This window comes from Ambystoma mexicanum, chromosome 8 (assembly GCF_040938575.1).
Source record: "Ambystoma mexicanum isolate Mex_15411 chromosome 8, UKY_AmexF1_1, whole genome shotgun sequence".
NCBI lineage: Eukaryota > Metazoa > Chordata > Amphibia > Caudata > Ambystomatidae > Ambystoma > Ambystoma mexicanum.
In genome coordinates this window covers 603,733,157-603,748,129 of record NC_090929.1, presented here as the reverse complement: position 1 = coordinate 603,748,129, position 14,973 = coordinate 603,733,157, and the positions used below count along the sequence as shown (strand labels likewise).

At 42.1% G+C, this 14,973-nt stretch overlaps 1 protein-coding gene across 9 annotated transcripts in view; it reads right to left on the bottom strand.

Moving 5' to 3' along the window:
* Nucleotides 1-14,973, bottom strand: part of ARHGEF10L (Rho guanine nucleotide exchange factor 10 like) — a 972,373-nt gene that overhangs the window by 192,787 nt on the left and 764,613 nt on the right. For all 9 annotated transcript variants that reach the window (XM_069610308.1, XM_069610311.1, XM_069610312.1 and 6 more), the window contains 2 exons: nucleotides 14,064-14,179; nucleotides 12,744-12,871 (listed from right to left, as the gene is read on the bottom strand). In XM_069610308.1, coding sequence (XP_069466409.1) covers nucleotides 12,744-12,871; nucleotides 14,064-14,179 — 244 coding nt within the window. The remainder of the gene's footprint in view (nucleotides 1-12,743; nucleotides 12,872-14,063; nucleotides 14,180-14,973) is intronic.

Here is a 14,973-nt window from a genome sequence, read left to right as displayed (position 1 = left end):
TCTTGAAATCCTACTGCTACCTTTTTAAGCCCGCAGGAAAATCGAACTCGCACAACACAAGCATAATCGTTTTGGTTATTGATTGCTTTTATTTATTTATGACATTTGTAAAGCACACCCATACCTGAGCCATCTGGGCGCTGGTCTTTCAGCAATACAGGAAAAGTACATACATACATACATGCCTAACAAATCTCAGTAATATATATTGTTAACAATTCTGTTGAGAGTTAAAGTAATGCATACAGTTAGCAGCATAAGTCATAGTATATTTTTCAAGTGTATTGTAAGAGAGGTACTTTAGCAGTTCTGTGTGAATAGCCAGGTTTTCAAGATTTTGCAGAAGGACCAATTGGAAGATTCAGATCTTAGTGGTGATCGAAGAGTGTTGCAGTGTTTGGCAGCTACCACTGGGAAGCTGCGACCCCCTGCATTCTGTCATTTGAATCTTGGTATGGTGAGTAAGTGCAAGTGGGCTGAGCAAGTGGGTCTATTGGATTGGGTTTTAGTGAATTTGTTGGATAAGTACTTAGTGGCTGAGTTTGACAGACACTTGACTGTTAAGGAGAGGGTTTTGAACAAGATTTGTTCATGGACCGGCAGCCAGTGGGAATTCCTTCTCGCCACGGTGATGTGTTTGTTTTTTGGGATCTTAAGTGCCGCTCTTAGGGCATTATTTTGAATCACCTGAAGCTTTTTGATATTGCGGTTGATAGATCCTGTGTAGAGGGCGTTAAAATAGTCTACTCTGGATAGGATGAGAGCTCTAACAAGAGTTTTAAAACTGTCAGATGACAGAAAAGGTCTACAGGCATTGATGAGTTTTGAGAAGTAAGCTGACTTGTCTGGTTAAGGTGAGTGCTGATTCAAGGAAAATACCCATGGTCTTTACTACCTTGGAGACATTGATCATAATCCCATCAATAAAGAAGGATATCATTTAAGCAAAGGCCATGCTGGGCCATACAAGCCTGGATGGTTTGATATATTTTATTTAGTGATTTTGAGTTGGTGTCATACGTACCTGTAATAGGGATGAGGATTTGGGTATCATCTGCATAGTTAGTGTAGGTGATACCCAAATCATCAAGAAGGTCAAATAGAGGCTTGGTAAAGATATTGTAGAGTGTAGGGGAGACGTAGGGCCCTTGAGGCACTCCACAAGTAACTGGGGCTGGCAATGCTGCTGCTGCAGTAGGTAAAAAGACACTTGTGGGTCTGTTAGTCAGGAAGCACTGTGTCCAGAGGATAGCTTTGGTTGAAAAGTGGGCCGCAGAGGAGAGGTGTTTGCAAAGTATGCTGTGGTTAACTAAATCAAAAGCAACAAAGGAGGAGAATGCTAGGTTGTCGTTATCTATAATCTCGTCCATTTGTATTTTTAAATCCAGGAGGGCTGTTTCAGTGCCAAGTACTGGACGGAAACCTGATTGGCGAAAGCCTAGGAGGTTGATGCTCTGTCCAATATTTTAAGGAGGAGGTGTATTGTTGTGATAGGGCGGTAGTTTGTAGGGATGCTAAGGTCTAAAGTAGGTTTCTGCAGTAAGGGAGCACCCACACATTTTTGAGGTTGGTTGGAACAGTGCTCATTTCGAATGAGGCATTAATCAAGGTTGTGATGAATGGGTAAGTTTGGCCGTGTAGTCTTTAATGACCGAGGCCGGGCAGACGTCACCTTGACATCTGGAAGCCTTAAAGCTTGTGATAATTTTCATGACTAATTTTGTTGGGTTCAAGTTGTGTATTGGCACTCTGGGTGTGTGTGTGTGTGTTAAGTTCTACTGAGTTTGGCTGGGTGTTAAGTTATTCCTTATTGTTTCGATTTTCATTTGTAGAAGAGCGATTTTATCAAGGAGTGCTTTTTGAATATCTGTGCACCCGGCCGGTGTCTTTAAGACACAAATCTTGGGGTGGCATTGGTGACTCAAGTTCTCGTAGAATGGTGATGAGCTCCTCAGTGCTGGAGTTGGGTTTGGCAATTCTCTCATTATAAGTCGCATTTTTGTTTGGAGGATGCTGTGTTTATCATTTTTAGAGGCACCAGTAAAGATTTCTTTGTTGGATTCTGTGGGGGATTTTTTTCAGTTGGATTCAGCGGTCCTATTAGTGCTGTGCATCGCTTTGAGTTTTGGGGTGGACCAGGAGGTTAGATGGCTAACGGTTTAGGTTTGCGCCTGCTCAGAGGCGCTACTTTGTGGTGTCACACCTTAAGTGGGGACGGAAGGAACTCCCAGTGTTGAGGCTGGTCTCTCAATAAACCGTTACACACTCTCCTTTCCCTCCCACCCCTTTTTACTTCTCCACATCTACTCATCTCTAGTCTAGTCTAGTTTTGTCTGCCTTTATGGCTTTTCTGCATACCTCACCTCAGGAAAAACACATTCTCCACACAGCTAGACCACCCTGCGCCCCTAATGACACATTCACTTCATAATTCATTAAACAAGTAGCACCCCAAACCTTCCCACAATTTCTCCTCCTTCCAACTTCTCACCCGCTTTAAAAATGTCACTGCGTTACCCATCCTCAAAAGGCACTCGGCCAATACAGATTACTCTGTTATTAACTGGTCTCTCTTTCTACATTACTCTAAGGTGTGTCAACATGTGTGGTTTAGTAGGAGTACCCATGATTGTGAGTTTTACAATCTTAATCCTTCTAACCTGGCATCATCAGCCTTCAAGCTACTAAAACGGCTCTTACACATGCCTCTCCCTCGCCATTGCTCACCACGCTATTCTACCTTTAATTGTCTTTTCTTTAAGCTACGTGCAGCTTTCGAAACTTAAGATCACCCCCGCCCCCACACTTCTCTGTCACTACCGTGCCATCTAAAACCTAGGAATTTTGGACACAACCAAATTGCTTCTTAACCCTCGACTGATCTCCTGTAACACCACTCCCCTTACTTACGGATCTGACCTTGCCTCCAACCCTGCACACAGTTTCCCTAGAAAAGCTTAATCCTTCAATCAAATTCTTATTTATTTAATTGATTTATTAGTGCTGTTTGGCTATAAACAAACATCATACACTTTAAAAACATACATAAAAAAGCAATATATAAACCTCCACAGTTAAAAGGATCAACCACACACATCACAACCTACTGTTGTTAGATTCTAAAAATATATATTGTATCTTAATAGGAAGGGGTCAATAATTAGCTTTGCATACAGGATCAAATTCTCCAATCACCTCTGTGCCAATGATGATACCCATATACTATCAGCTTTCAGTCGAGAACTTTAGAAATACGTTTAACTGTTTCTCAGCCATTCTGCCAGCTGGCTCTTTATCCACAACCACTGCCTCGTTAAATTCTAACTTCGTCTTTAAATGGACTTGCGTCCTGCCACCGCCCCCACCGTAGCATCCTCGCAGAGTCACAAAAACAAGCATTTACTATGCCAGGTTATGCATGGTAGGCTCTGGTCCACCATGGGTGCAATTTCTGCTATATATAATATAGGGCCTCGTTGCCCCAACTCCTAAACCCCGATCATCAGGAGGACTGTGTGTGCTATATGAAACGTGTGCCCTCATTTCTGAATTTCATGCTGTATAACACTGTGTATTACCATTAATTGTAGTCATCATGACAGCATAATTACATAAATAAAATACGTATACTGATGACTGAACTTTCACTCTTCATGTTCGCCATCTAAAATGGCAATTTATTCAGAGTTTACTCTCATGTGTACTAGATGCCCTGCTCAAAATGATATCAGGAATGTGTTTCAATGCTTAGATTAAATAATTTATTGAGCTTTTATACTGCACCGGAAAGCCACTCTAGTGGTATCAAAGCCCCTATCGTTGTCTGAGATGTTAAGGTGTATTGTTTCCCTTCCCAAGAATCGCCAGACTATTGGCTGCTGAAAGAAAAAGAAAATAGGGGATTAAAGATGGACAAGGAGAATGTCAAAAATGGAAGGCTGCTTGAACTGAGGAAGAACGTGAATGGAGAGATGGAAACATTGCAATGGAAATGTATAGTCTAGATGCCTAAGGGGCTTAGATGGAATTAAATGTCTCTGCAAGCCCCCCCACTTTGCCTGGAATGGCGAATACATATTTTGTTTTCTGGCCAGGCAAGGATGGTATTGGCTGAATTGAATGCTTAAAGACTTTGGGGCCAGTTCAGAAAGAACATATAATGTGTGTCTCTGACTTTCCCATAGAAAGGGCTACCCTAGTTACAGAAAGTTACTTTGGGTATCTCCTGCTTTAAACCTGGCTTACACCAGGCATGTTGGGTGTAAGAGTAGTAACTATATAGAATACAAACATTAAAATAAGCAAATAATGTGTTGCTGGTGTATTTTTTGTTTTTTGTTACTTGCAATGCTCTCCACCTCAAAAGGAGACGTATTTCAGTAGCAACAAGAAAATCAAGTAGCAAGCAGAACATCAAATGTGCACGCTTTTGTTCTCTTGGACAAGGCTTTTAGATATTATGATTTGAAGCAAAATCTCAGAAAAATTTGCAGTATAAGAATGTTAAAACAGACTCACTTCAGCAAGGTCAGGGTGATGAACTAGATGTGTATAATCCCCTTATGGTCAATCATTTTGAATAAAAATAATTAGAAGTCTAATTATTTAACCCCATTCGGCCAAATGACTATGTAATAGGTAGAAGTAGGTAGAATAAGGCAAGAGACAGCCTCATGTCTGTCTGTTTTATATATACAAGTAGGAAAATCCATTTGAGCCAAGTCACATTCCACAACCCCACCTAGTAGCCATAGCTGGAAGTTCACCTCCAGTTCTGAGCCACAACAGCAAGGCATTGTGGGTGTGAAAATTAGCCCAAATACAAACCTTTTTCTCCAGGAAATTGTCTTTGTCTAAGAGGGCAGTGCTACTTTATACAGACAGACATTTGCATGGCTGCCAGGACAACTACATATCTGGTTACACCCTTATTAGAGATCATCAGTGCGGTATAGTCCTGAAAGCCTTGTGGTTGGAGAATGTGGCCATGTTTTTACAACGCCAAGAAAGTTATGGTGGGTTTTATATATTTAGGTAGTATTTATATTTTTTTTAGAATACCCATAATTAGAATTCTTATAATATATCACAATACATAAGTGCAGAAATCTATGTGTATATACTATTATCATGATAAGCACATTAGAAAATGTAAATCGGTACATTTAGTATTTTCGTTACAATCATGATTCAACATTTTTCTATGTCTATCTATTCCCATTACCATTTTTTACTGTATATACATATTATATTATCTTACAAATACCTAAAGCAAATTTGCCACAACCAGGTACATTCTGTGCAGTGGACTATTTTAATTGCTTGTTTTTAAATAAAATTAAAGGCATTTCTAAAATATGACATACTTATATTTGAAAGTTCATCCTTTACCAAATACTACAAATGAATGCTCCAAAAGTACTCAGGGTATGCATGGGTGCCTGTCAGTTGTTCTATGTCATGTTCTTATTGTTAAGTATACAGAAATAACACATGTACCAAGAAAGTGCCCCAAACAATTTTAACATACATGAGTGATCTCATGTCTGATGTCATCAGTGATGTCATATGATGTATTTAGTAGTGTCACCAGCGATGTCATCAGAAATGTAATCTCTGATGTCATCATTATTGTCATACAGTGCATAACAGGGCACACACTAGTTAAGGTGGCTTTGCCTGAATTGCCGAATTTCAAAGGTTTTGTTGCATTACATTTTCACCTTAACATCTCTTTAACAGAGTTTGTTTTCCCCCATTGGATTTGAAAGGTTTTGATGCAATGTATTGTTCATCTTGTTTGCAAACTAAACGTTTTTTCAGTGAATTTCAAGGGTTTTGTTGCTTGTGTATTTTTCACATTAAATCCGATCATCTTAACTCTCTTATCTAAAGTTTTTTCTCTGAATTGCAAGGGTTTTGTTATACTATAGTTTCTTCTACTGTACATGCTGCACCAATCTGTTTCTTTGGGGCCCACTAGCTATGACCTTTGGCCTTGGCCACTATACATGTTGCACAAATAGTTTCTTTAGGGCCTTCTATTCATGGCCTTCGCTATGTCCAATGGCCATGGACCACTGTACATGTGGCAACAATAGCCCACTAGCAATGGCCTACAGCCGTGGCCTCTGTACATGTTGCATAGTTTCTTGAGGTCTCACTGGCTAGGAGCTTCAGCCGTGGCTTCTGTCCATGTTGCACTAATAGCTTTCTTGTGGGCCCACTGGCCATGTCACACAAATAATTTGTTACTAAACACCCATTGCCCCCTGCCCAGTAGATACAGGTGCTGCAGATGTAAAACCTTTTTTTTCTAACTCCTTATTCACACAATCATTTCACAGTAATCATTTACAATAACAGAAATTCCTGCCGTAGATTGGCGGTTTGCAGATTCCTGCGATAACGAGAAAAAAGCTTGTAATTGAAAAGTCTTCCACATCCTAGGAGGCATCAACATGTGCCCCCCCCCCTTCTTTTTTCCTGGTCCCCTCACTTCATTCCATTGCTTTTTCCCTCCCCAATACTCTCCCATTACCCCCTATCACTCATAGCTTTGCGGGACATACATTTATTTCTGAGAACGTCTTGCAGTGTTGCCGCTGTAATCTCGTGAGATTCCCTCGGTCTTCTCCAGATAAGCCAAACATGTTCTACCGGTAACTGGCTCCCAACCAACCTAAAATCTTCAACTTCACATGCGGTCTTCTTTCCCGCTCAAGACCTCTAGTCTGATGCAATTGCTATTGCTAATTATATAGCGCCTACGGTCAGGCATCTAACTGCTATTGTTCAAAACAATCATTCTTCCACTAGGAGTGACTACATAAACAGAGATTTGAGTCTCTTTCTGAAGTCGGGAAGGTAATTAAACTCATTAGGGTTATAAGGGGAGTTTACTCTAAAGTTTGATGGCATCCGCTTTCCTCGTCCAAATAGCATTTTGAGTTCTTTCAGGTTTTCCTTCTCCCAGTATTATCGCAGGAAGCGCTTGCATCAAGCAAAAATAAATGGCAGCTTTCAGTTCTGAAAAGCCTCTCTGCTGCAAAGCCTTAATGCCAATATATATAACGTTTTTAAGGAGCAAGGGCATCCCCATCTATCTGTCGAATATTTAAAAAACTACTGGATGGATTTAGTCCAAACCTGTCAAGGAAATTAAGACAGCGCTTTGAGCCCAAATTATTTATTTGGTCCAAATCTGCCCAGTGTTTTTCGTGCTCTGGCTGTTCAAATGCTACAATTTTTCTCTATGGGAAATGAATGGGAGTAGGCTGAAAACTGTGTTTGTATGTTTAATAACATTTTCATTTTTTTATTAATTGTTCCTACAATGTCCAGATTAGGAGGCCTTTAACAAACTTTTTGTTTGGAAGACATCATCCACATCCATCCAGAAAGCCAAAAGTTATTAGCCTCTCTCAACCTCTCAGCTGCAAAGCACCAAGGCCGATATAAAAGGTTTAAAGGAGCGGGGGGCACCCCCTTCTCTTTCACATATTTTAAAGTCGACTGGATGGATTTACCCCACACCAGTCAAAGCAATTAAGTCAATGCTTTGTGCCCAAGTTGTTTCTTATTTGGACAATTCTGTCCAGTGGCCACTGCACATGTTACAACAATAGTTTTCTCTGGGGCCCACTAGCACACCACTAATAGTTATGTCACCAATGATGCCACCAGTGATGTAGGCTCTGATGTCATCATTGTGGCCATATGTGGATCAACAGGAAGTGAGCAGTTAAGGTGGCTTTGCTTAAATTGTCTGGCAAATTTCAAGGGCTTTGCTGCAGTACATGGTCACCTTAACGTCTCTTTAACTAAGGGTTATTTCACAGCATATATATATATATATTGGGTTGAAAAGGCAAGTAAGGGTGGGGAAACATTGAGTAATAAAGTGACTAAAAGGTGGTAAGCAAATTGGGCAAAGGGGAAAGAATGAGAAGGAGAAAGGGTTTGGGCAAAGGGGGATGAAGGAAGTAGAGGAACAGAAAAATTCCTAAAGAAAACAACTTGATGTTGGCTCAGTTTCGGGGGAGCAGTGAATAAGGGTAATTCACATTTCTAACATACAACTGCCTACTCATTAATAAAGCTAAAGAAAGTCAAACGGAAAATCGTTCCAATGCTATGCTAATTAAAAAAATAAGAGAGCAAAACATCCATTCTGAGTGCAGAAAAAAATAAAATCACCATTCCCACCTATCATGCTGTGTTGTGTGGGGAATGTTTCTTTTTTAATAAAACATTGCAGCAGGTGTTTTGTTCTCACCCTTTTTGCTCACTCTGACATATTAATTGTTTGGGTGTTAGCCCCCCTTGAGCGTCATTACTCTCATTGAACAGAAACGTGTCAGAAATTAAGATAACAAGTTGCCGTTCCCACCAATTCTTTACTCTAAAAAAACAATTTAAAAAGCCCTCACAATCCGCTTCTTCAAGATGCTTTTAGTAATACCTTATTATATGAGGGGTAATATCCAGGTAGATATCGAACAGGAGCACTGGCCTCGGCTCAAATCGCCATCAAAACACAATAAATACACTGGTTTCAGTCATTCCAGCCCTGCCATGCAGAGTCTTGCCGGGGCCCTAGGTCCTGTGAGGTATAATCGTGGAACCCATGCAAGGGAGAACAAGGCCAAAGACAGCTGCATGCGTTAACTTTCTGGTCATGAACACTTGGTTATTCATTCATACCAGAGGGTTTCTCCAAGCATTTGAAAATGTTGGGATTGTCTGAGCCAGTGGAAGTCATCCAAAGTCAGGGAACCAGAGTAGTGTCGGCGGCCCGGAACCCCACCCCTCAGGGAATTCCTCAGAGTGGTAGGTAGAGGGGACCCCTAGGCTGAGAAAAGGGTGGATGTTACCCAGAGATTTTTCTATCACAAGTATTTTTAATAAATCAATTCCTAAAGGCTTTCCATCGGTGCCCGTTTAATGTTGTCTCGCTTGGCTTCTTGACAACCTGCACACACAAGAGGGTGTGAGCAAAACGTGGAGACATTATCGGATGCAGTGGGAAAATGCATACATTCACCCATTTCGGTGTATGATATTATGCATTTATTTGTGTTGTTGATATACGTTATTTCCTTCATAACTAAATTGACTGAGACTAGTTATTGACTGAGATAGACCTGTGTATATCTCCAGTGTCCTGTAGAACCCTGCCACAAGTCCATGCACGTTGGGTCCCACTACCAATTACCCATAATAACAGTGAAACTTCAGGCACCAGTTTTCCCTTTATATTGAGGAAAGAGTTTCTATGTTGTCAAGGAACATCATGATTGGAGTGCACCGATTGTCCATGATCTCTACAGGCATGCCTGGCTTCGTATCTCTCCAAACCGAAGCTCAACTAGTCCATACAGACCCTCAAAGAACTCGCACCGGTTCCGGGGAAACCCACAACTGATCCTCATTCTGTCATCAATTGACCCAGCTACTCTCGCACATGTGCTCACCACTCTGCAACTTCCTATTTCCTATAATATCCTCCCTTCAGAACTTCCAAAGTGACTTGAGTTTGCTTAGGGCACAACAGGCACTATGCAATAAACAAAAATAACATATCCTGTCTTTAATTGGGGCAGCACTTCATACACATTTATGGTGCTTGATTGCCCCCTTGTAAACTCCAGGATACAGATTAATGGGAATGTCCAGCTGTAGATTGGGAGAACACATGTGTATGACGCATTGGTTCACAATACAATTCCCATCAAAAGTAAGGAAAGTCTTTGTCAATCAGTAGGAGAGCATAGGGTCCCAAGCTACCAGTCTCTGGGTGTGTGTGTGCTACACAAAGTGACATTCACTCCCCAACTCTTTACAGAGCATTCATAATGGCTCTGTCCCTGCTGCAGTTCCCAGTCTCACAGCAACGTGTTTGCCAATGAACTCTGAAAGGATACAGAAAACTAGAGAGCAGGCCGGCTGGCATGTACGAGGCTTCAAGAGTGTATGTGCCAGGCCTTCCATTAACAGATCCCACTTCCTGTCTACCCATGGCTTCCTATACACATCAAACTTTAAGTAGGGCTCAAGTCGAGGGTACACGCGGGGGGGGGGAGGGGGGCAGAATCCACCCACTGTATTCAGAGGGTGGACTCAGTCCCTCCCAGCTAAAAGAGAAACTTCGGATGTCCTCTTTGAATTTATGAATTAAAGCCGACCTCGGATCAAACTGCAGTTGTCAGGTTTGTAGGCCGGACGCTGCCCCACTGCAGTATATAACCTGATGAAAAATAAACAAATAAAGGTGATATATCCCAATTCGGTACTGCAATCCCCATGGAAAACATTTATATTGGTTCTTGGCGTTTAAAACATGCACACCTTTTAACGTTTTCAAAAACACTATTAGAAGAAAATATCCTGTCTTGGTTTTGTGTGTGTGTTGATTTTATGAAGGGCAAATCCCATTCGTCCTGTTCAATTTGGGTGGTTCTGCAAAGCCAATTTAATGAAATTTGCATTTTTCACTTTGATATGCTAATTTCTGGCAATGTCACATCCCATTGCGTTTGTTGATGAGTCCCCTCACTTTAATTATTAGGGCTTGACCCCTGACTTTAAGCATCTCCCCACTGGAGGTCTATGTGCCTGCATTCAACATTACATGATACTCCTGCTAAAAGATTCAGATGCAACTGCAGCTTCACAAATCCAGGAGGGACATTTCAATTAAAGAATGGAAATAGGAATCTTGTGATTACATTTGGATTAATGATAACCTAGGAGACACAAGCCTGCAAGAACTAGAGAGATCACACGCGGGCACACTACGGCCTGCAGCATCAAAAGCACCAGAAACGAATCCCTTGCTGCAGTAAGTGGGTTTTATGCTTTCATACTCATTCAGGGAAGCACATCTTTCTACAGGCACTGACTCTAGATGAGAAAGTATCTTTTGCATCTCTGATCATTTAAACCATGGGGCGCACTTTGAATCAATGTAACACTGCTTCTCTCTACAGATTGCCCGCCCACTGCTTGCCTTGAACACTCTCCCATATCTTCATATGCATTACACCGTCTATTTTATTTATTTATTTTTTAGAATTGTAAAGCGCACTAGTAGCCCATGGGCATCAAGGCGCTGTTGCAAGCAACTGTCTTAGTTACATGAAGGGTAATTTTATCGCTCTCCCTATTTCTCTCTCGTGGCCTCGCCCCTCTCTCTGCCACTTGCACCTGGCCATCTTTATCTATGGCTCATGCCCCAGTCCCTTTTCAGGTGCCCAAGTTCCTACCAGTGGCCCTCTGTGCTAACCCAACATCTATTCATTTTGCACCCAAACCTCTATCCTATTCTCTCAAAATGTCCCCTTCCACGGCCTACTCTTTTGCTCCTACGCCTCGATTTCTCATGTTTTGCAACATTGACTCCTGGCCGTGATTCCAATGGAGGAACCACAGGGGAGGCATTAAGAGGAGGCAAGTAGATATTGGGCCAGATATGAGTTTTCTAACAAGTCACGTGTGGTGCTGCTCAAAGGTGAACACTTAAAAAAAACGATTATAAACCTTTATGAAATGCAATGAATAAATCATACTAAACAATTCATAAATACTATTTCCCAAAACACACATGATCATATACTCCTACAGATTCTCCTAAAAGCCTTCAAACAGGGCAAACATATCTAAAAGAAACATGACCCAAGAGAACTTTCTCCATGCAACCTCAGCCAGAACTCAATGAATTTGAGTATTGAGTTCCGAATATTGATCTCAGATCTTGGTAAATTGTCCTTCTCAATCTTAGCAACCTGTTCAGTCCACTTCTCCTTTCCAAAAAAGTCTCATCTGTGCAGTCTCCCTTTCTTACCACCAAATTGCCCAGTGCCTGTCTCAGCAACTCGCTCTTTTCCGGCTGGAGAAATTCTAGGGGTTTTCGGTTCACCTGTAGCCATGGCATCCCTGTGGCGGTGTTTTTGCATTATATATATATGGAATTGCAATATCAACTACAGTATGTGGACACATTATCTGTATTCTCTGTGAAATGAAGCATGTCTAAATTGACTAAGTCTCTTGCTCTCTCCGCCTCTCCCTTTCTCCCTTTTCCTATCGCCTCCCCTCTTCCCCTTACTTTCTTCTATGCACTTACTCTATCAGTATTGTCCCTGGACCTAGTATGATAGCAACTGCATCTGTCTCTTCCCCTCCCCTTATTTGTTTTTTTTTCCTCTCCCCCCACACCTCCCTCCAGCACTATCTGAAATGTCATATAAGCCTAGTACGATAGTCGCTTGTTTTGTTCCTCCCCTCCCTTTCTGCACCCCACTGCCTCACCTTTTGTGTTTCTCCGGCTCTACCAGAAATGTTATCAGGCCTAGTACGGTAGTCGCCTGTCTGTTTCAATTTCCTTTCCACTCTTCCCCCTCCCTTCCATAGCTATGTCTTAGCTCTTGCACTATCTGAAATGGCGTCAGGCCGAGTATGATAGTTAATTTCACAACCTTACTGTTCATGGCCTGTAAGTATTTCCCTCCCTTGCCTTGAAGCACTTTGAAACACATTGTGTATAGGCGCTATATAAATAAACTATCATATCATATAATATCATATCATATCACAGCCTTCATGCTAGCCCAGAACCTTTGTTCTATGCACAGCCTTCTCTCATGCAGCAGCCATCTACCAGCCCAGTACCTCTCCGGCCATCCATCCTCCTCTCTTGTTCTCCATCATTTGGTGTGGTTTCACATCTGCTCTTAACTTACTTGTCTGGCTTTCCTGGAAGCATCAGGCGAAGGCGGCACTTGTTTGCAGATTGAATAGCGTCTTCTTTCACCCGGATTAGCCTCTGCAGTGCTAAGCACCAGTCCTGGGCCACCGTCATGTTCAGATTCTGCAGGAAGAAGAGCACTGACAGCATAAGTACTGGGGCGCCAAGGATTTCGCCACACTAGTTCGATAAAGAGGGTATGTTGAGATTCTGTGGCAGTGGCTAAACTCCCAGGCATAGACGATGTTCTGGGATAGAAGGTATGCGCTGTGGGAACTTAGTCATAGACTGCTTCTTCCAATTAAAATCAAGAGGCTGACACTTGCTACGGTCATCAAGATTAACTCCCGTGCAAGGGTATTCATACATATTATCCCCACCAAAAATATTGCCGTATATGTGGTCATCTGGAACGCCATAGGCAATATTTTTGGGGGGGATAATTTGTGGGAGTAGCGGTGGGGGGGGTGTCCCCCGCACATTTAAAAATAATGCAAGAGTTGCGGGGGTGTCCCCCACAGGGTCCATGCCTCAATATCGCTGTAAAAATATGGCGATATTTTTGTATCACGATATCTTTGCGGGGATATTAACACATGGAACCCATGCAAGCTCTATAGGGAGGTTTTTGAGAACATGTGCCGTTGAAGAAGTCAAGAGACTGGCTCACGTGTCCAATACTGGGAGGGAATAAGGAGGCGTGCATGTTCGTAGCCTCCAGAGATATCTCTGCTCTCACATTAGGCTAGGTATTAAAAGGAGTTTTTCTAAAAGACATGAACTGGGCATCATGCTGGAGCGCCCCTAGAGGCTCTATCATTTAAAGTCTTGTGCTGGGGTACTAAGTGATGTCTGCCATGGGATGACAACACAGCGTGCTGTGGATATGGGCAGATCTCTCGATCACAATGCAACGCTATTAATGAGGAATGTGATTTGTGTGTTTGCAGTGTAGCTCAGTGAGTTATTATGACTTCTGTAGAGATGAGCAGCATGTTGCTTGCAGGTTCATATCAAGAAAATGACACTCACACTGTTGGTGTCAATTAAAGGAGTACTGTTGTGTACGGCAATTGTAGCACCTGTAACTTACGGGTTATCAAGACACTGCTGATGTAGTATTAAGTAACATTGAAATGTGTTGTTCATTTCAGGATTTGCATGGGAAGAGATCCAATCCAGTGAGGGAAGCGATTCATTCCAGTGAGGGCAGGCAATAAGCAACTGTCCTCTGGTAAGGAGGATAAGGTGGATATCAGGAAGAAGTTGTGGTGAGGCGAGGGACAAACAAGGACCAGAAACAATCTCACTATACCTGGTATGTCCCGTGAAGAGTGCTGATTAGCTCCGTAATCTTCTCTACCACCGCCAGGTCCCGCTCTGCATCCTGGAGCTCTTTAAAGAGCTGCACAGGCCCTAGACAGACCTTACCTGTGGGAGAAACCAAAACAGAGAATGAAAAGTCCATTCACACCTTACTTTCAAGCGATCACAACAGATCCGATAAGAAATGGTACAGTCAAACCTGATCTTCAAGAGAAACAAACGTGCAATTAAAGTGGGAAATGCTTTATCTAATCAGGGAAAGCCATCACAAATAATCAAAGTGTTGCCCATGAAACCACGTATTTGGGAGAAACCATCAGAGTGCGTTAAGAAATGTGACAAAGTGACTGTGGTCTCACAAGAAAAGGGAGACTGGACTACTCTAGGGTCAGTCCTCTCACTAGGATACCACGCCTGGACGAAGTAAATAGGGCATCCCCAGAGCTCCCCCACTGATCCCAAGTAAGGCAGAAAAACCAAAAACACATCTGCCTACAGTAGACTTGCAGCCAACACTTTATAGTCGGGTCAAAACTCTCAGATACACACATTTATTTTTTTATTTTTTTTATTTATTTGCATTTATAAAGTGTGCAGCGGCCCTGGGGCATCGTGGCACTGTTACAGAATACTTAGCTTAGGAACAGTACAAAAGACAAGGTGAGCAGTAAGTGGACAAGTGCAGTAGAAGACGGCAATGGTAGCATACATGAGTTAGGCTGTTACATTTGAACAGGGTATTTTCTGCAGGATATTAAGGTCTAACAGAACAGTATAGTTCTCAACATTTTTTACGGAAGGTAGTGTAGGAGTTTGCATTCCTAAGTGTAGTGGACAGTGCAGTCCAGTACATAAGCATCTGTTGAGAGAAAAAACACACACTGCCTAGCTTAAACATG